This window comes from Miscanthus floridulus, chromosome 16 (assembly GCF_019320115.1).
Source record: "Miscanthus floridulus cultivar M001 chromosome 16, ASM1932011v1, whole genome shotgun sequence".
NCBI lineage: Eukaryota > Viridiplantae > Streptophyta > Magnoliopsida > Poales > Poaceae > Miscanthus > Miscanthus floridulus.
Window position 1 is genome coordinate 43,395,471 of NC_089595.1, and position 21,022 is coordinate 43,416,492.

Consider the following 21,022-nt stretch of genomic DNA (forward strand, 5'->3'; position numbering starts at 1 on the left):
CCATAAAATACCTGTAACGTAAATGCACATCATAGATATATATTCAGTTATTATTCAAAATAAGGGTTACGCACCGGGGCTTGCCTTGGGCAGGCGCAGTGTCAGCAAAGTCAGTGACGGGCGGCTCCGGAACGTCCTCCTGCATGAGGATCTTCTCCTCGTACTCTTCGACGACTTCGTCATACTCCTGCTCGCCGAAGGTCATGATCTCCAGTGGCGCGTTCTCTATATGCATGCAGCGATGATGATGCAATGCTTAGTAATACAGCAACAACAACTCTTAAAATAAGAATACATCTACCAAGCTACTAAGCTAACTCTAATGACTAATACGCAAAGTTACCTATTATTCTCACTAAACAGGTATGAAACATTTCATGTATTATCTTAGCAACTAAAGGCATCCTTATTGTTAATATCAATTTACTGTATATATGATAAAACAAGGTGCACTAGCTACCATATTTGTCAACATATTCTAAGGCCATAAAAATTACAGTGAGCACATAATAATACAATGAACCTACTGTAAAAGGATTCTAGGGCTAGGACTTCTACCAATGCATCAAAAAAATTCATTCTCTAAATAACCATAATAATAATACGCATCTTGAAATAATAAAGTAATCCTAAAGATATCACTGAACTATACGAACTAATTACACTAACAAATAGATCATGAATTTAGGAATCTAACAAAATTTATTTCACAATAAATAAATTCAAATTCTAGAGATGAAGAAAATGATATTATTAGAGAAGGCCAATTAGCTTGATTAACCAACTGATCTATTCGCACCTTTGCGTGTTCTTGGAAATGGTAGAACACAAAGCAGTGAATTGGATGTGAGATGATGGTTACTTGATTTGAGAGAAGTGAATGATCAGTGGAGTGGAATAGCTCAGCGGCTTGGCGTGCCCCTTTTAAAGGTAGGAGACGCGGGGAGGGAGAGGCCAGCTCGTTGCACACGGTCACGGTCAGGTCATGCTCGTACTGCTACCGTGCTGACAAAGGATGCGTGCACTGATAATTTAGCAAGGTGATTAGCAAGCGAAGTAAAGGTGGGGTAATTAGAACAACGAGAGATGACAGTGGCGCATCGCGAGATTGATGGAGATATAAATCTTGTCAAGTGGTATGCTAATAATTAGTGAATGACAATAATTTATCATTTGACTTTGTGGCTATAGAGCTCTCACGTGGAGAGAGATGACGCTGGAAGGACAACTTGGACTTCACGACGCTTGTTGGACTTGATGACCTGGTGGATCCTAGTGAATGTTATTTGGGTACATTAGTGGGGGTCAAGAATAATGGATGACACACAAATTCTACGAGCTGTTGCGGTCGGTCATCTTCGTTTGCTGAAGAGCGTGTGCAACACGCTAGAGGCTACTGCCTAACTCGTCATTCATGACACGACGAAGTAATGACACTGTGGCGAAACATGCTAGTGAAGGGTACTGCAAACGTGCTACGCGGGCTTGCTCTACGAGTGTGCTGAGGCGTGCTCCGGGGATTATGAAGAAGGTGAATAATGAGAGATGGAGTTGGATCAGGATGACAATAGTGAGTTGAGTTGTGCTGGAGAGTATTTGGACAAGGAATAAATTAGAGCTCAATTCAAGAATTAGTGCAATAAATTTTAATTTCTCATTTATCACATGCAATAATACATAAACATGATGCTCATGATATGGTTTAGTGTTTTGATTAAGGCGTAACACCAAGGGTGTTACACACACCAGCTCGTGGGTCACTCCCAACCCACTATAAGATCTAGCCATCGTAGTATCATGCGATGATCGGATCATAACCAGCTCCTAGGATGGCGAGATGGATAGCGGCTCCACCCTGGTATCTTCTTCGTTGGAGAAGGGGATGTCCACCGCCAGGACTCGATGGCTCACCGGTGGATGCACTACCTCCGCCCTGGCCGTGGTTCCTCCCGACCCCTCTAGCTCTGACCAAGCGAGCAAACCGTGTGCTCCTTCGCCAGGTGAGGCAGGGAGCCCGGTTTCCGTCCTCTCCTCCTCCGCAACTATTGGGGGAGGGACCATGAGAGTCACCTCCGACCTAACCTCCGTCATCACCATGGGGATCGCAGCCATCATAGCCGTCACCGCTGCCGCCGTTCTCATGACCAGCCAGGAAGACGCAACCCCCAGTGGGGAAGGTCGCGCCGCTGCCAACCTACTTCCCCCGCCACTCATCGTGACCCGCTGTAGGCTGGGTCTCCACTCTTCTCGCATGGGAGGCGGGGAGATTCCTAGTCTCGCCAACCCCTGCCCGCTGTCAAACAAACGTAGGTTAGTCACACTCAAAAACTCAACTATGAGAACAAAGAGGAGCATGAATGCATACCTAGATGAAAGCGGTAGAGCCCTGAAGCCCCAACCGGCTAACGATGAGACAACCAGAGGAGGACCACTTGCGGGTCGCAACACGTGCCCCCTCGCATCGGTCGAGGGAGGGGCCGACCCGACCGGTCCCTGATCGGCCCATGAACGGTTGTGACCACCAGCTCATGGCGAAACCACTAGAGCAACTAGCAGAGCATCCCCTCGTTGGGGGTCGCGCACACGCGCTGACCCCAAATATGCAGGGGAACGATCACGTCCCCCTGACCGATCGGCGTGCTCCGCCACATTCGGAGCAGGGGGGCATGAAGCTAACAACACCTCTGAAGCACGCAGCGACCGCGCCCGCTTTGCCTCTTGTTCAAGGGTGGTGTCTTCACTCGCAGCACGCTTCCTCTACTCAGGAATGTCATCGCACGTCTCCACATCACGCCCACTGCCGACGGACATAGCCGCTGGCTCACGTGCTTCACCGAGGTCACAACAACACCCCTGACTTCTTCATCCTCCAAGGCACTTGTGTCGTCACCCATCTTCGTGGGCTCCTCCAACTCAAGCTCTGCCTCCACATCGCTCAGGCTCTCGCCCACCCGGACCCACTGGTTGGTCTCCTTCTCCTTATCGAATCTCCTCTAGGGCCTTTTCGGCTTTCTTCTTCTTCTTGGCAAGCACCGCCTCCCTCTGGGTAGTTTGCCGAGCCTCGCCTTTCGGCCCTCTTCGAAGATGCGACTGGGATTTATAGCCCGTGAGTTCCTTCAAAACAGACAACTCAGAATCAATCAAAACATCAAAACAAGAAGGAAAAGGTCACAAAAAGGGGGGGCATACCAAGTTGGACAGCTTCGCAGCATGAAGGGGACCGGGTGCCCCTTCGAGGGAGTCTTTATCCCTCAACTACAGCACCCAATCGAGATGACTCCAGACTTCATCCTTTGGCAACTCCTTCGGCGACATGTGGTCAGGATCCATTGGGCCAGAGTATTCCCACATCGGTCACATTCTTTCCACCAATGGAGTGACCCGACGGTGGAAGAAGGTATGGAAGACCTGCAACCCGTCGAGACCATGCTGCAAAAGCCTCTGAAGCTCTGTCTCGATAACCCGACTTGTTCTATCGACCGGTGGGACTCCACGACTAGCTTTCCCTCCTCTCTGGCCTTTTACCAGTAAATGTCAGGAATGGCACTTCCGTCGGGTTCCTGATGTAGAACCACTCACCGTGCCACCCTCGGTTGGAGTCACAGGGGGAGTATGCAGGGTAGAGGATTGACGTCTTTGGCTTCTTCTGCAAGGCAAATCCCCCAACCGACGCCATTCTAGGCGGCTTCCCCTCGGACAGGGCTCGCCCGCTGAAGATCCACCAGAAGAGGTCCACGTGCGGCTCCATCCCGAGGAAGGTCTCGCAGACGGTGACAAAGCCAGTGATGTGTAGTACCCCAGTTGGGTTGAGGTGCTGCAGCTCTAGGCCCCACTCGTTGAGGAGCCCATGCAAGAATTAGTGTGCAGGATACCCGAGCTCGCGCTCGTGCAAGGCGAGGAAGGAGACGACCTCATCGGCCCTGGGTTGCGGAACAACTTCTCCTGGCGTAGGAGCCCTCCAATGCGCCACCTCCTTCGATGGGAGTAGCCCCTTCTCGGTGAAGGTGGCTAGCACCTCCTCATCCACGTTGGAAGCCGTCTAGTTTGACATCGCGCCTTGGATTTACGAATGAATCTATGAGTTCTCTTCTCCCTCGCTCTACCCTCCTCTCTCGTAGAAACCGTAGCGGCACACGAACAGACTTGGCGAAAGGGAGGAAGGAGGAACGACAGCGGTTGAAGGAAGGTAAAAGAACAGGAGGGAAATCCTCTCCCTTCCCCCTATTTAATACGAAACAGCATGTGGTGAGACGTGGCCATGGCTGATGGGACACGCCCTGCCTAACAAAACATCGCTCGGTTAGCAGGACATGGCCTGGGCAAGGCCCACCACTACCACAACCCAAGCACGGGAAATAAGGCGCAACTACATGCAAACGATCCTCCACCTTCCTAGGCAGGATTTGGAAGGGCCTACCAACAGAATCTCCATCGAGGAGAGGCCAACGGTCACCTGAGTCGATCGGACGGCTCGAGCGGCTATCGAGAGACAAGTAAGGAGCAGCGAGATGCCTCATGCGGGTTATGCCAACCCCATCACGAACGACAGACACGAATCCCATTCAGACATATTCGATAGGAGCTCCCTAGACCCGTCACTTGAGCCATCAAGGTAACCTCACCAAACCCCCTTTTTGTTTTCTAGTACATAATCATTCATTCATCCATTCTGATACATTCATCCATACATTCATCCCATACATGATACATCCAAGCATTGCATATGCAGTTATTGCATCACAACGCTTCGTGTTGCATCATAAAGCAGTAGTTGCCTCATTCGATATGAGCGACGACCGACCAAGGTTCAAAGGCCGTCCCACAAAGGGCTCGAGGCCGCCTCACATCAAACAGAGCCAGTGGAGAAAACATAGATGAGCCCCAGCGGCTCTCACTTGATCCTGATCTCGAGCCATGCCCACAGAATCTCCATCGAGGGAGGCCAGTGGGCCACCTGAGCCGGTCTTTGGAACAGCTCGGGCATCTGCCGAGAGGCGGGTTAAGGAGCAGTGGCACATGAGGGCTATGCCGACCCCGTCACGAATGACGGACCCGGATTCCACTCAGACGTACCTGTTATTAAGCTCACCGAGCACGTCACTAGAGCCATCGAGGCAAGCGACTTTAGGTCAACCCTTCTGGTTACGGAAACCACAGACGAGGTAATGCACGAAACTAGACTGACCCCTCGGCAGCGCCCGACACTTGGGTTGGCGCTCCATCTCGCCCAACCCCTCGACCGCGCCCGACACTTGGGTTGGCACTCTTTCTTGCCCGAACCCTCGGCCGCACTAGACACTTGGGTTGGCGCTCTGTCTTGCCCGAACCCTCGGCCGCGCCCGACACTTGGGTTGGCGCTCCGTCTTCGACCTCCATTTTCGACCGGGGATACACTGGACATCTGTTTACAGCTCTTCCCGACCGACACGGGTAGGGCCGACTGAGAACGACCGACTGGGGACGCCCGCTCGGTGAGGGCACGGGGATCAGGCGGAGCAGATAAGGTAAGACGCTCACGTCAAACAGCAATACCGAGGACCGTACCCTACCATACCCTACGCACCTGTAGTACGGTGCCACCAGGCCATGTCAGATAGGCATTATGCAACCTTCGAGGCGTGTATGAACCCAAACAGTACTATAGGCGCCGATATTTGCCATACCAGGCGAATACAATAGAGCTTGCCACATGCATCTGGACATAAATAGTATTGTGGGCGCCGACAACCGTCTCGTACCCGACAGCGTGTGCAACAAGACTAGGTAGCACATGTATACATTCTCTCTCTTTCTCTGACTTGTAAGAGCCCATCCCCTTTGACTATAAAAGGGGATGAGTTCTCTCATAAAAAGGGATCTGACTATTCTGGCTCTCTAAAAAAGAGAAGCTAGACGATTCGAGCACTCGAGGATCTGAGAACTCAAATAACTCAATAGCCCTAGAACTCTAAAGCTTCACAGAGCATACGTCCTAAACTTAACGCACGTTAGAGCCCCTGTCACTCTCGGCCCTTCGGTTCAGAGTTCGACCGGGCCTTTAACACATCCTTCTTATTTCTACTCGTTTATAATCCCACAGCGAGCTTCGAGCACCTATGCTCAGGAATAAAGTCTTCGACCGGCTGAAACTGAACGTAGGGCACGTTGCCTGAACAAGCATAAATCCTGTGTCATTTAGTGCTACGCCACATCTGATCATAATATATGGCAAAATTATAAATATTTACTTGTTGGTCACTTTTTGCATCGACAACACTTAAATGTTATGTTCTTAGGGGGTGTTTGGTTCTTTAGTGGCTCCTAAAATTTATGTCATATCAAATGTTTAGATACTAATAAGGAGCATTAAATATAAATTAATTATAAAACCAATTGCATAGATGGAGGTTAATTTACGAGACAATTTTTTTAAGTCTAATTAATCTGTTATTAGTACATGTATACTGTAGCATCACGTTGTCAAATCATGAACTAATTAAGCTTAAAAGATTCATCTCGTAAATTAGTCGTAAATTATGTAATTAATTTTATAATTAGTCTATATTGAATACTCTATGTATGTATTTCAATATTCGATGTGATAAGAATTTTAGTAAAAAACCAAACATGATCTTGTCTTGATAAATATCCTTGCGTTCATGGTCGCACTACCTCAAGGGTCAACAATTTCGGCTAGCACCTAACGTCAACTATTAATTTTAGATATTTTCGTACTAAAATATTAATTTAATCGTTTCCATACTAAAAGTTAGCAAGTGCACTCTAAAACGTGGACCCATCTCAGAATTAGGACCAAAATGGTCCGGAAAACTGTTGGACACTATTTTAAGCTTGAAATAAAATCAGTAAGGCTCCGTTCGTTCGTTTGGAGGAGTTTCGAAGAGATTTAGATGAATTTGGAGAGATTTATGAGAGAAAAATACTGTTTCGGATAAAAAAACGAATCGAGTTGGGTTTAAGGCACGCGAACTAGGGTCTTGTTTAGATTATCTTCAAATTCTAAGTTTTTTCACTCTCTCTCTATTACATCAATTTTTGGACGCATGCATGGAGCATTAAATGTAGGTAAAAAAAATAACTAATTGCATAGTTTAGTTGTAAATCACGAGACGAATCTTTTGAGCCTAGTTAATCTATGATTAAACAAAGTTTGTTAAATACAAACAAAACGTGCTACGATGTCCAGATTACAAAAATCTACCATCTAAACCAGGCCTAGGCTAAATCTGTATCTGAATCTCACTCTGGTGATCCTGAGGCTCCTGTCACTCGATTCGGCGCTGTCAACGGAGGCGATTTACCAAGCGGGCGCGGTACCCAAGGTGGCAGGTCGTGTTGGGTGTGGCGTGCACCGCTGCTGAGTGCTGAGTGCGTGGTGCAGTGCCTGCTGCAGTGCTAGCGGTGAGTAGTGCATGCTGCTCTGTGCTCTGTAGGTGCACTGTGCATGCGCGGTGGAGCAGTAGTTGCAGGTGGGTGCAGGTGCAGCGGGGACCTCGGTCACGTCACCTCGTCCTTAAATTAGCAGGGACCTCGGATGGCTGGCTGGTTGCTGGACCGTCGATTATTATCGCGGGTTAGTTTAATATAAAAGAAAAATATTATTTTAATTAAAAATTTACAATTATTATATTTTACTATTTCGTTTTGGTGTAAATTTTATGTTTAATTGGTATAAACTGATTGTTTATTGTTCTTTCTCTTTTGTTATGAAATGTGTATGTTTTATTTGATTTTTTTTTGAAATTCTTTCAATTTATCTATCATATAAATAATCTGTTAATTTGTTTGGCATATTTATTTTAAATTTGTATGTTTTCTTTGAAACTCTTACCATTTGCTTTTCATAGAAATAATCTGTTGATTTGTTTTATTAATCTTATTCTTATTTTACTATTTTTTATTTTAATTTTTTTATTTATTTGATCTTTTATATTTGGTCCCTTACATGTAGATCGTGTGCTTACGGAAATCGAGTGTTTCCTGGGCCTCAAACACTCGATTTCCATGATGGGTAGAATCGAGTGCTCAATAGACATCTGACACTCGGGTGTCAGATTCCTTGTGCGGGGATGGTAGACAGACCCAATGGGCCCTTTTTCCCCCTTCCCGGCCAAACTAGGAACTAAAAATTTAGAAACGCGAGTTTGTGGAGAATATTGAGAGAGGAAATACCATTTCACTCTATAAAATGTATAGAATATCCTCTAGTCCACGAATCCATCTTTTATCTTTTAATTTAATGTAGGAAAAAGAAATCTCGTCTCTTATTTAGTTATTATTTTTGTACTATAACTATAATAACAAAAAGAAAAAAAGGGAAAAGCACCCTCGCTCGCATGGTCCTTCTGGTTCAGCTCCCCAACGTCGCCGGCGTCCGGCGCCCGGCCGCCGCCGCGGTCCACCGGAGCTGCCGCGCCGGTCGATTCACAGTATATGCTGCAGCGTCCGGTGGCCGCTTGAAGGAGGAGGAAGGGGCCAAGGGAGTGGGGAAGGAGAAGATTGTGATTAGAGTCTCGGACCCGGTGCGGGAGAGGAGGTTCCCGCCGCCGCTATTCTCCGCACCAGACGAGCCGTCGGTGCCTCCACCGGAGCCGGAGGAGGGAAGGCGACAGGGTGTCGAGGACGGAGAGAAGGCTAAGGGGCAGTATTACGTGAACATGGGGGACGCCATCCGGACGCTGCGGGAGGACCTCCCCGTCGCGTTCTACCGGGAACCCAACTTCCACGTCTACAGGTTCGTGCGATTTTTTCTATTTCCTCAATCTTTTCGGTTACCTCAAGCTGCTTGCAGAGACAGTCGCTGTGAATTGTGGTGAATGGTGGATTACTCGATTCAGTTTTTGTTCTACTGGCTGCAGGAAATTTGTTTTCTTTAATACCATCTACTTCATCTAGACGAATTAGGGAAGAAATGGTGGGTAGTTTGTCGAGATGCTCCTAGGTCGAACTGATACAAGGGGTTGTAAGAGTTTTGATATTTTCAGGCCCTGTATAACCAGCCGTAAGATGAAAGTTACCTGTCCTTGCTATGTCAAATTTATGCTTGGTTCTAATCCTTGTTGAAGTTTGAAGAAAATAATGTCTACATGGTGATTTTTTGCTTTAATTAACTTAGTCGCAGTTTTCCTACTTCAGCTATCCACCAGTCTTTACCCAATTTGGTTCTAGACTAGAAAGTATCTTCAGCCTAGGTAACTTTTCCAATTCCAGTCCATTACGTGCATGGGTGAATGTAGAACATCAGCTCTTTGTTGAGTGATATTTGAATTCTGCTGTATTTAAATGTGGTAAGCATCTAACTAGTACACAATTTCTAAATTATTTCTTCCAGTAAGCAGGTTGTACACTTGCAATCGAATTGACTTTTTTTAATATAAAATTTGAGATGTTTGACCATTTCTATTATTGTAACTTTGAAAGTTTCTTGTCTCTAATTCATATATAGTCGATTCAAGATTCAAAATTGTAACCTGTCAGGTACAAATATGGAGCCATCGCATAATTAGACATTCTATTAAAAAAATGGGATCAGACCAAAAATTTTTTATCCTTGTGATGAATGGCTGGTCATTTCTGGATCTAGAAATTTCATTCGATTTCTTATTGTAGGGAACTTGGGGAGGTTGCAAATCTTCTTTGAAATACTATGTGTTATCAGGAATTAATATATAGCCTTTCACTCCAAAGGGCCTCTAGTCCAGTTGGTCAGAGTACCCAGCGGCACTCCTCAAGTCCTGGGTTCGACTCCCCGTGAGAGCGAATTTCAGGCTGAGGTTAAAAAAAATCCCCTCGTCCGTCCCATATCCAAAGCACTGGGGGGGGCACGGCCCAATTCTCACTTGGGCGACGAAAAGCCACCGTGTAAGGGTGGGGCAGGGGTTCAGAGGTTTTCTCGGCTTGGTGAGAAGGTTTTCTTCTTATTTGGAATGCTATGGGGGCAGTCTTAACCCCTACAGGTCAAGTTTTTTTTTTAAAAAGAAAGTAACATGTTGACCTAAGAAGTAACACTCGATATAGGTTGGCATAAAATGATCTCATTTACTCAATAACTAAGTAACGCCTTGAGTATGCAAAGTATTATGGATGACATAAAAGCACAAAACACATTAAACCTTACTTGATGAATATGATATTTCAGCAATCAACACTGTTTTTTCTTTCTTAAAGGTAATCATAATTTAACTGAATAGGTACGTGGAAGATTCAAAAGGAATAACCAACATAACTTATGGAAGTACATGGATCCTAATTGGAAGGATATAAAGTTGACGATGCTACTTTTCCATCTACATTTTCAAATTTCTGGTCTGTGGAAAGTTGTTTGCTCGTTTATGTTGAAGTCACTGTTTATGCTTTAGGTTAAAATGTTTTTTCTGTGATGAGTTGTAATGATGTTTACTTATTGATAAGTAGGTTTATTGCCTGAATTTTATGAATTTTGAGTATTCACAGAAGCAAACAGATTTATCACCTAACAATATGTGATGTTCAAGGTGATTCAAAGACAACTTTTTTCTCGGGTCTGAACTCTGAAGCTTGAACCCATCAGGTTTGGTGGAGAGCTTTGTTGAAATCACTTTGGCATCACTCCTAATTATACCTAGGAATTTATGTTGCACATCCTCTCCATTCTTCCCGAAGGAAGTTTGGAAATGTAGGATTCTTTTAGTAGCTAAATTATTAGGGATTACTTAAGGGTGCATCGTGGCGGTTGCAGGAGCAACTGATTTCTTTAACTCTCATCTGTTAGATTGACTATGAATTTAAGCATTTTGTTTAGTTAGAATGGATCGTGTTTTTCTTGAACACGCAGATGCAGGAGAGCTGCATATCATTATATTAAGAAGAGAAAACCGGGTAGAGAAACCCTTACAGAACATACACCAACACCGCACCACACTGCACCACACTCACTTCCTTGGAGCGACTAGATCGCCCATGTTACACCACAAAACACTACCATGACCAGGAGGAAAAAACACCTCTAAGTCCCCTCATGAGACAAGGCAGCTAGGTAAGCAATGCTGTTCGCCTCTGGCAAACCTCATAATCTCATCTCCTCAATGGCCAGCAGTGTGATACTCTTAAGATTTGGCGAGGCTGCATAAAAAAACACAGTGATTATAATGATTCCAAGTGGTCTAGGCTCCAAGAATTATAATAGAATTGAGACATTGCCAGACCTGCCTGACTACCCCTTCGTTGATTCTAGACCACCAGTCATCAGAGGAAGAGTCTCCTGGATGGGGGGAGAGGTTCTGAAGCCCCATCCTTTGTAGAAGCGCAGCAATGGTGGAGCTTAGTGAGGACCAAAGTGGGCCAAGGACCCCAAAACTAGTAAAGTTTCTAATGATGTGCTTATTTTTCCTTTCAAATCATATTTGGCGTCCTCTCTATTCATGGCCAAGCTCCATCACCGCAACTCAAACCAAAACTGCCAAGCGAAAACACATGCCACCAAAAGGTGATTAATTGTTTCACCTTCCTGATGATACAATGGTCAGCAAGGGCTGAGGGGATGCTCCAAACCTAGTCATCCAACATTTGTTATGGGCAACCAACCACATGAAGAAGCGACATTTACCCGGAGCCCAACTCTTCCAAATGCTTTTCAAAGGGCCAAAAGAAACTGATCCTTCGAAGAGACCAACATAAGCTGACCTTGCTGAATATTCCCTGGAAGTTGCAAGACGCCAAATTTGCCTGTCATCCACTCTGCCATGCTATATCACTTGAGCAAGGAGATCCCATAGATCATGGAATTCAGCAAGGACACCAACAAGGCCCCCTGCAAGTCAGTGATCCACATCAGATCAGTGAGAGCCTCCAAAACCGTCCGGTTGTTGGCTCTCTGCTTGGGCACCATGGCGAAGAGACAGGAAGCAATATCAGCTATACATTGACGGATTGACCATGTATCCACTTATCTAACTAGAAGAGGGTGCGTGCTTCATCACTCACTTTGGTACAGATCGCCATGGAGAAGAAAGCCCGGACACATTGTATAACACGTCAGTAGGCTGGGGTTGCTTGGGCTGGGGGTGGCGGCGGCTATGGAGGTGGCGGCTAGGGTTTAGGGGAAGAAGAGGGGACGACGCAGGGAGGAGAAAAGGAGGCGGTGCACACAGAGAGAGAGAGAGAGGGATAGAGGAAGGAGCAATAGCTCTATTCTTACTTGATTAGATTGATTACATCCCCCTATATTTATAGTCCCTATAGGACTTATGTTCCAAGCAACTACGGGAGATATCCTTATAGATTGGATTCCCCTTTCCTAAACAAACCAAACTCTAATCTCCTAATTTAATTTCTATTTCTATTTTATCCTTCTAATTCCTTCCAGGGGAAGGAAGACGTAGAGGCGCCGCCGCTGTTCCTGGACTCGCGCCCTTCTTATGGGCCGCGGCTGGCCCATTGGCTGCGGGTTGGGGATGTCTTATCGGACGTGTTACATCACTCCCCCCCCCTCTCTGATCAACGCGTCCTCGTGCTGAATCATTGTCCAGTCATTGACTCCATCGGTTGTGAGCCTGTTGCCCCAAGGTATCTACTTTATGCGAACAAGGAGATGTCCTAGAGTGTCGTGCATCGGCTCAGAGTTGATGTTGTCGGCGGAGAACTCGAGGCAATAGTGGCAGTAGCCGAAGATGTAGCAGTTGAAGGTTCCGGTGCCTCCCAAATTGCCTGCAGCTTGGCGGGCAGCCATAAGCACGGGGCGAGGGATGCTGGCGTTGATGTAGAGCTGGTGCATTGGTTGTGGCGGAGAGGCGAGGTTGCCGACGTTGGGAAGGATGTGGCTAGGTACTCGGCGCCAGATGGTTGAGGTGGAACGTGAAGGCGGCGGCGGCGTCAAGTCGAGCATGGTGCCGAACATGAAGTCGCCCCCATTGAATTCATCTGGGGAAAGTCGAGGGCGGTCGGAGTTGAGTTGCAGGCCGATGTAGACGTTGTCGACGCGGAGTAGTTGGCGGCCCAAGTCGCCAGGAAGATCACCGTAGTGGAGGAGACTGTGCCCTGTGGCCATGGTCAACCTAGCAGAATACCCGAGGGGGCAGCATTATGCTGAGGCGCCGTCGAGGGTGGGTGGTAGCCGAGCACGAGGTACGTCATGTGTGCTGGTCCGCTGAGTAGGAGCACTTCCAGCAGGTCTAGTCGCAGTGGTGAGGTTGTTGGGATGTAGAAGCGCCTGTCGAAGAAGAGCAGGCCTTGGTCAATGGACCAAGCTGGCGCGGCAGTGCCATTGCCGATGGTGTTGCCGATGGCGAGGGCGATGTGGCGTAGTTTCTGCTGTTGGAGTATGGCGCGGCGAAGATGGCCGAAGACTGCGCATATGGTGCTGACGTAGTCGAGGGCGCTGGGGAGACTGGACCGGCTCGCCCGATTCATGATGTGGCGATGATGGTGCCTGTGGTGGTGTTGGCTGCTCCCGTGGTGCCAGTGTGATAGGCGGTGGCGCTGGTAGGGCGAGGACGGGCTGTGGAGCACGTTGAGGAAGGACGGTGGTGAAGGAGATGGGGCGCCCATCGCGGTAGTACTGTAGCTCCATGGCGGAGAAGTCCCACGTGAGACGGCCAAGGTTCGCCAACCACGATGTACCGAGGATGATGTCGATGTCGTTGTGTGTGGCGCCTGTGTTGATCAGTATGTGGGTGCCAGTGCCCAACACTGCTCCTACAAGGTACATCGTCGGGCGGCAGCCGCGAACAGCGGACTGTGTCGAACCTATCATCATGAGGAGGCTATCGTCGACGTCGTCGGCGTCGTAGTTGTTGATGGCCGTGCTGACGAAGAGATGCGTGCACTTGTGGCCGCGGGTGAAGGGCTCATCATAGTTGAAGCATAGCCCCGATAGGCGGCGTTCCGCCATCTCCTCGGTGGTGAGGCGCTTGAAGGGGCGTGGTGGTGTAGCTAGTGGTGTCGTTGTTGTAGATGTCGGTGTCATGGTCGTCGATGAAGGCGCCTTCAGGGCCAACGGTCGGTTAGCCGACTTGGAGGTTGCTGACTTGTTGGCGTCGGAGATCACTGCTAGGCATTGTTCGTATGCCCTGGCGAGGGATATGGCCATCTCTATGTCCTGCGGGTTCTGGAACTCGACGTCGGTCTGCAGGGGCTCGAGTAACCCGACGGTGTAGATGTTCAATGGCTGTTGTTCGTCTAGTACTCCGGCCCGAGCCACGTGCGCCAGGAAGCGTTCCGTGCAGTCATCGTCGGTGTCGGTCTTGTGCAGGGACACGAGCTCGCCCAGTGGGTTGTGCCGGGTAGGGGGCCCGAAGTGCTCGTTGACGCAGTGGGCGAAGAACGCCCAATCGGTCACCACCTTGTCCTGCGTGAGGCGCATGTACCACTGTTGGGCACCGCCTGTTAGATGATAAGATGCATACCAGAGGTTGTTGATGTAGCCGAAGGTGACTGTAGCCATGGTTAATGTTGATTTTGTGGGCGTCCTTGGTGCGAGTATTGCTGATGTAGATATGGGCGCTGCGTAGATTTCCCCCAAAGGCAGTTCAAGATCTGCTATCGGTTGAGGGAGCTGTGAGAAGAGCGTTGTTGGTGGTGGTGCTCCTCCCTTGTGCGCGATCTCCGGAGTGGTGAGTTCCGGTTGAGGTGGGTCTGCTATTGGAGGAGAATTTTCACGACGAGCGAAGAGCTCAACAAACTTCTTCCAATTATCAAGGACCTTGTGGATGTCGTTTTCGGCGTCCACCTTAGGGCGTGCACGCTCGATGTTGTCTAGGCGGGCGTTGAGATTGTCGAAGTTCGCGTTGATCTTGTCGAAGCGGTTGTTCATGAAGGTGGAGAAGGTCGCGATCTACTTCCTCATGTCGGCGATCATTGTGGTGGTGGACATCGGATCGATCTGGTCTCCAGATACTAGGTGTAACACGTTGCTAGGCTAGGGTTGCTTGGGCTAGGGTGGCGGCGGCTATGGAGGTGGCAGCTAGGGTTTAGGGGAGGAAGAGGGGGCGGCGCAGGGAGGAGAAGAGGAGGCGGCAGCGCAGAGAGAGAGAGAGGGATAGAGGATGGAGCAATAGCTCTATTCTTGCTTGATTGCATCTTTCCTATATTTATTGTCCCTATAGGACTTGTGTTCCAAGCAACTACGGGAGATATTTTTATAGATTGGATTCCCCTTTCCTAAATAAACCAAACTCTCAACAACAACAACAACAACGTAGTCTTTCAGTCCTAAGTAAGTTGGGATAGGCCTGGTAACCTCATCCATTACCAAGGCAAAAAGATACAGGCTTAAAGTTGATCCTTGATAAAGTCCAATTTTAATCGGGAAGTAATCTGTGTTACCATCGTTTGTTCGAACACTAGTCACAATATTGTTGTACATGTCCTTGATGAGGGTCACGTACTTGGATGAGACTTTATGTTTGTTCAAAGCCTACCACATAACATTTCTTGGTATCTTGTCATAAGTCTTCTCCAAGTCAATGAAAACCATGTGGATTTCCTTCTGCTCTCTAAACCGCTCCATCACTTGTCTTATTAAGAAGATTGCTTTTATGGTTGACCTTCCGGGCATGAAACCAAATTGGTTTGTTGATATCTACGTCGTTCCTCGCAGGCGCTGCTCGATGACTCTCTCCCATAACTTCATAGTGTGGCTCATCAACTTAACTTCTCGATAATTAGTACAACTTTGGATATTTTCTTTGTTTTTGTAGATTGGTACCAATATACTTCTTCTCCACTCCTCAGGTATCTTGCTCGATCGAAAGATATTGTTGAACATCTTGGTTAACTATACTATAGCTATATCCCTGAGACATCTCCACGCCTTGATTGGGATACTATTAGGGTCCATCGCTTTGCCCCCTTTCATCCTTTTCAAGGCTTCTCTGACTTTCGATTCTTGAATCCTTCGCACAAAGTGCTTGTTAGTGTCAGCAAACGAGTCGTCCAGCTGAACGGTGGTATTCTCGTTCTCACCATTGAACAATTTATCAAAATACTCTTGCCATCTATGTCTGATCTCATCCTCCTTCACCAAGAGCTGCTCCCTCTCATCCTTTATGCACTTGACTTGGTTGAAGTCCCTTGTCTTCCTATCGTGAGCCCTAGCCATCCTTCCCTCTCATCCTTTATGCACTTGACTTGGTTGAAGTCCCCTGTCTTCCTATCGCGAGCCCTAGCTATCCTATAAATGTCATTCTCTCCTTCCTTCATACTAAAACATTGGTAAAGGTCCTCATAGGCCCGCCCCTTTGCCTCACTCACCGCTCGTTTTGCAGTCTTCTTTGCCACATTGTACTTCTCTATATTGTCTACACACCTGTCATGATACAAGCGCTTATAACACTCCTTCTCTTCCTTAATAGCCTTTTGCACATCTTCATTCCACTACCAAGTGCCTTTCGAGTCGCATCCGCTCCCTTTGGTCACTCCAAGCACCTCTGAAGCAACCTTCCAAACGCATGTTACCATCTTCTCCCACATGTTGTTTGCATCTTCATCCTTTCAAGGGCCCTCTTTAATGACCTTTTCCTTAAATACCTTTGATGCCTCCCTCTTCTAATTTCCACCACTTCGTTCTAACAACCCTAGCTTGTTCGTTCCCACGAGCTTGCACCAGAAAGCGGAAGTCAACCACCACTAGCTTGTGTTGAGCGACCACACATTCTTCAGGTATCACCTTACAGTCCACGCATGTTTGTTTATCCCTCCTTGTAAGGACAAAGTCGATTTGGCTAGAGTACTGGCCGCTACTAAAGGTCACTAAATGGGACTGTCTTTTACGAAAGAAAGTGTTAGCTATCATCAGATCAAAAGCTATGGTGAAGTCTAAGACTTCCTCTCCCTCCTGGTTCCTACTATCATATCCAAAACCCCCATGAACCGTCTCGAAACCTGCACTTGATGTACCTACATGACCATTAAGATCACCTCCTATAAAGAATTTCTCGCTACTAGGGACAGCTCTAACCAAGCGATCTAAGTCTTCCCAGAAAAGCCGCTTAGCACTCTCGTCATGGCCTACTTCGGGGGCATACGCACTAATTACGTTTAAGACCATATCACTAATGACAAGTTTAACTAAGATGATCCTATCCCCTTGACTTTTCACCTCCATCACACCATCCTTGAGGCTCTTATCAATCAAAACTCCTACTCCAATTTTATTTGAAATTGTCCCTGTGTACCAGAGCTTGAAGCCGATATTTTCCACCTCCTTCGCCTTCTGCCCCTTCCATTTAGTCTCCTAATTTACTTTCTATTTCTTCAGGGGGGAAGGAACTCCTAATTTACTTTCTATTTCTGTTTTATCCTTCTAATTCCTTCATGGGGAATGAAAACGTAGAGGCGCAGCCGCCATTCCTGGGCTCGCGCCCTTCTTATGGGCCGCGGCTGGCCCATTGACTGCGGGTTGGGGACGTCTTATCGGACGTGTTACACATTGATGAATATGTACAGGGAAGGACGACCAATATTTGTTGCAATCCTGACCCAAGCGGTGGTTGTGGCTCTCCGGATGAAAGCGGTGCCTCACTCAGGGGAATTGCAAGTCCTGACCCAGGCCACAAGACAGTGCCCACCGTTTGCCTTTTTCGTTCTTCTCGACAAGAATCTTCTCCGAATTTTGTCAATTTCTTTGATCGCCCATGGGGGAAGATCCACTGCCATAGCTAGATAAACCAGCATAGAGGTGATAAAAAAACTGAACCAGAATTCTTCTCCCATCCTGGGTCAGTAAATCAGCTTTGCCATCCTGGAAGACGGTCTGCAATCTGGTCAACAGTAGGCTAAAATTTGTCTTAGCAAGTTTTTTCAAAGACAAAGGCCAAGATATTTGCTCGGGAGATCAAACCGCTCACAGGGAAGGTGCTCCTGAACAGTGGTGATATCTGATTCTGTGCACTGGATGGGGATACACATTACTCTTCTGCATATTTGTCTTCAAACCTGAGGCCTCACAAAAAAGCTGCAGCAGGTCAAGAGTTATAGTAATATACAAGGCAGAAGGCCATAGGAAGGTAACCATGTTGTCAGCATACAACGAAATACGGTGTTGCAGAGCCCTCGAAGAGAGGGGCTACAAGACACCATCATCCGCCGCCCTAGATATCCCTGTGGCTTAGAAATCCATAACAAGGATGAAGAGCATTGGGGAGAGGGGATCCCTCTGGCGAATTCCTCCCTTGATGGTGGATGAAAACCCTGGGAACACCATTTAAGAGCACCTGGTTGAAGAAGTAGCTAGCAACCCGCTAAGGCTACCACACCAGATTGAACCAAAAACCCAGCTACTTTAAAACCATCTCATGGAGCCAACCAGCCAAACGATCAGCAAGAATCTTGGTGATAACTTTAGCGAAATTATGCACAAGACCGATGGGTCAAAAATCCTTGATATGTAGGGCCTCTTTTTTGAGAAGAAGAATGATATAGACAGAATTGAGCAGCCCCATATTACCATGGTTTCTACTGCATACCGCAAAGATAGCAGCCATAACATTCTCTTTTATGATCGGCCAGCAGGATTTGTAGAGCCTACCAATAAACCAGTCGGGACCCGGAGCTTTGTCTGATGGCAGCTCGCAAATCGTTCTCCACATTTCCTCCTCAGTGAAGGGCATACAGAGCACAACGAGGCCATGAGAACTAAGCTTTAACTCATCCAAATTAATTTTATGCTCCCTGTCCAAGCACGTCCCAAGGATATTAATGTAAAAATTATAAACAGCATCATCCTTTTTATTCTCTCTCTCTCTTCAAATCTGTATTCTTTCCTATCGATATCTCTACTGAATTCATATTTGTATGCGGCCATATTTCTTCCATGTTTGCTGGGCACCCTGCTTCCTCACCTGTTGTGTAAATCCATCCAGCACTTGTTTCTTCTGAAGCCATGCCATGTGATAAGTTTCTGGTATACAAGTAGACAACTTTGAATAAAAACATCCTTTTCCATGGTAAAGTAACAGACCATGCAACTTAAGGAGCGCCATCAGGACAACTTAACACAGTGCCACTATACTCATCCTCTGGAAATTCTCCTTTTGTTGAGGGAAAGTTTTGTGGGATTTCATCACAAGACTGGAAATTCTATTGTTCATCTTGTTGGCAACAGAAGCCATGGTGAGACTCTGATACCAAATTGCTGTGTGCCTTTCTGAGCTACTGGGGTTAGCTACCTTCAGTGCAAGACCTATAAAAGTATTAAATGCCTTGAGAATACATGGCTCTGCAACAAGTAGTTTGGAGCAGAGCAAGGGGGGAGAAATAACACAGCTGCTGGCACTGAGAGAAATGGGGCTCGTGGCAGAGAAGAATGAGAATTTGGCATGGGCAAAAGCAGAGATAGACACAAAGGATTGTAGGGAGATGGCATTGCGTGCTTAATTTCTGAGATGACATGCTAACTTCTTATGTAGAATCAGCCCTAACATTCGAATCTACAGAAACCAACTACCAAAGATATTAAGACCCTGAATCTAAAAAGTCTCAAACTCTTAAGTTAACTTCCTATCAAACTACCAGATTAAACTTAAGCTATCTTATCTTGTGCTGCTGTTCTTCCCACAATGTGCTACTGCCAGAGCTGGGCTACCTATTCCTGGTTCATATATAGTTAGTCCCATTCCATTACTATGAAACTTGTTATGTTGTCATAGCATAAATTGCTAGCATATATATAGTTTCGTCAGCTATGGCACTCAGAGGAGTACCTGAAATGGGTTATGGTTCTCACTGACTTAGCTGTTGCAGAAACATTTTGGCAATTTTTTGGGCTCTCCCAGTATTTTGTAATAGTTAATTATGGCATAGAATAGTGCACCCGTGTAGATTTTAATATAATCTGGCATATTCATCTCTGCAGGCTTATTTTTCAATACCTTTTCTATCCTAACATATCGTTTACTCTTGCCAGAGATGATATTATCTTCAAAGATCCTCTCAATAGTTTCACAGGCATCAGTAATTACAAAAGAATATTTTGGGCACTGCGGATTACTGGCCAAATTTTTTTCAAGGCGGCATGGATTGACATTGTCAGCATATGGCAGCCTGTAGAGAATGTAATTATGGTTCGATGGATTGTCAATGGCATCCCTAGAGTTCCGTGGGAGGGCAATGGTCGCTTTGATGGCACCTCAGAGTATAAGTTGGATAAAAATGGAAAGATCTATGAACATAAGGTGGACAATATTGCCAGGAATTCACCAACAAAGTTCAAGGTATTGCGGGTCGTAGAGCTTATAAGATCAATTGGATGCCCATCCACCCCGAAACCAACATATTTTGAGGCATCATGTCTATCTCTGATTCGCTTGGTTCATTTTGGTTGAGTTTGACTTGGATGAGGATGTACCCAATGTCCCAATTTGCCAGGAATGCACTATACCTACTTACCTATGAGTAGTACTTAATTGTAGCAGCCGTGTATGTACAGCTATAATCCATGATTTAGATAAAATAGCTATAGATGTCCATCATGGCCGAGCCGTGCAAGCTGTTCTTGTCAGGTGCTGCAATTGAAAGATGTCTGGGAAACTTGTGCATCCTCATGTACTGTAGTGATGTATTTCTATTTTGAGTTGCGCGAGGTTTTGCTTTTGGAGCAGAAGTTTTGCCACATGAAAAGGTGCATTCGTTGTATGAGTGCAGTGCAGAAAACACAGATTCCCTGTTTATGTGAAATTCTCTTGAGATCTGAGTTTAGTTACATCTCATTGTATTACGTTCCTGTTGCTTTAATCTGTGAAGATCATTGGAGCTATGAAATATTGTTTGGTAAAGCTAGTTTCCTTTGTCAGCTATCAACACTGCTTCTCTTTTCTTTTTCTCTCAGGTATTTGTGTATGCCTTTATGATTCTATCTACCAATCTACTACCTCCTGTCCTGAATATAGAGTATTCAAATATTTATTATACTCAAATATGAGAAATTCTTAGGGACAAAATAGGTTTGCATTAAATAGTTGCATAATTTTGGTAGGCATTATATTGTTACTTGCTATTTATCAGCCAATCACCATTAATCATGTGGATCATAACATCAGATTAGGAAATA

General features: G+C 46.5%; 1 protein-coding gene across 2 annotated transcripts; it reads left to right on the top strand.

Moving 5' to 3' along the window:
• The first annotated feature begins 8,290 nt into the window (after positions 1–8,290).
• Positions 8,291–20,665, top strand: LOC136513064 (uncharacterized). 2 transcript variants are annotated; one of them, XR_010773285.1, is made up of 3 exons: positions 8,291–8,734; positions 8,859–10,305; positions 19,880–19,985. XR_010773285.1 is itself a non-coding variant. In XM_066507062.1 (2 exons), the coding sequence occupies exons 1-2, from the start codon at positions 8,337–8,339 to the stop codon at positions 20,295–20,297; spliced, it is 816 nt and encodes a 271-aa protein (XP_066363159.1). In that variant the 5' UTR covers positions 8,291–8,336; the 3' UTR covers positions 20,298–20,665. The 2 variants fall into 2 exon arrangements, 1 of the variants encoding a protein (XP_066363159.1); XM_066507062.1 differs by lacking the exon at positions 8,859–10,305 and having other exon boundaries at positions 19,880–20,665.
• The last annotated feature ends 357 nt before the right edge of the window (positions 20,666–21,022 follow it).

What these genes read in the sequence shown, in the direction of transcription:
- LOC136513064 (XM_066507062.1), top strand. Translation starts at nt 8,337, where the DNA reads ATGGTCCTTCTGGTTCAGCTCCCCAACGTCGCCGGCGTCCGGCGCCCG. An exon ending in CCCAACTTCCACGTCTACAG is followed by an intron (nt 8,735 to 19,879) that starts GTTCGTGCGATT and finishes TACTCTTGCCAG; the next exon opens with AGATGATATTATCTTCAAAG.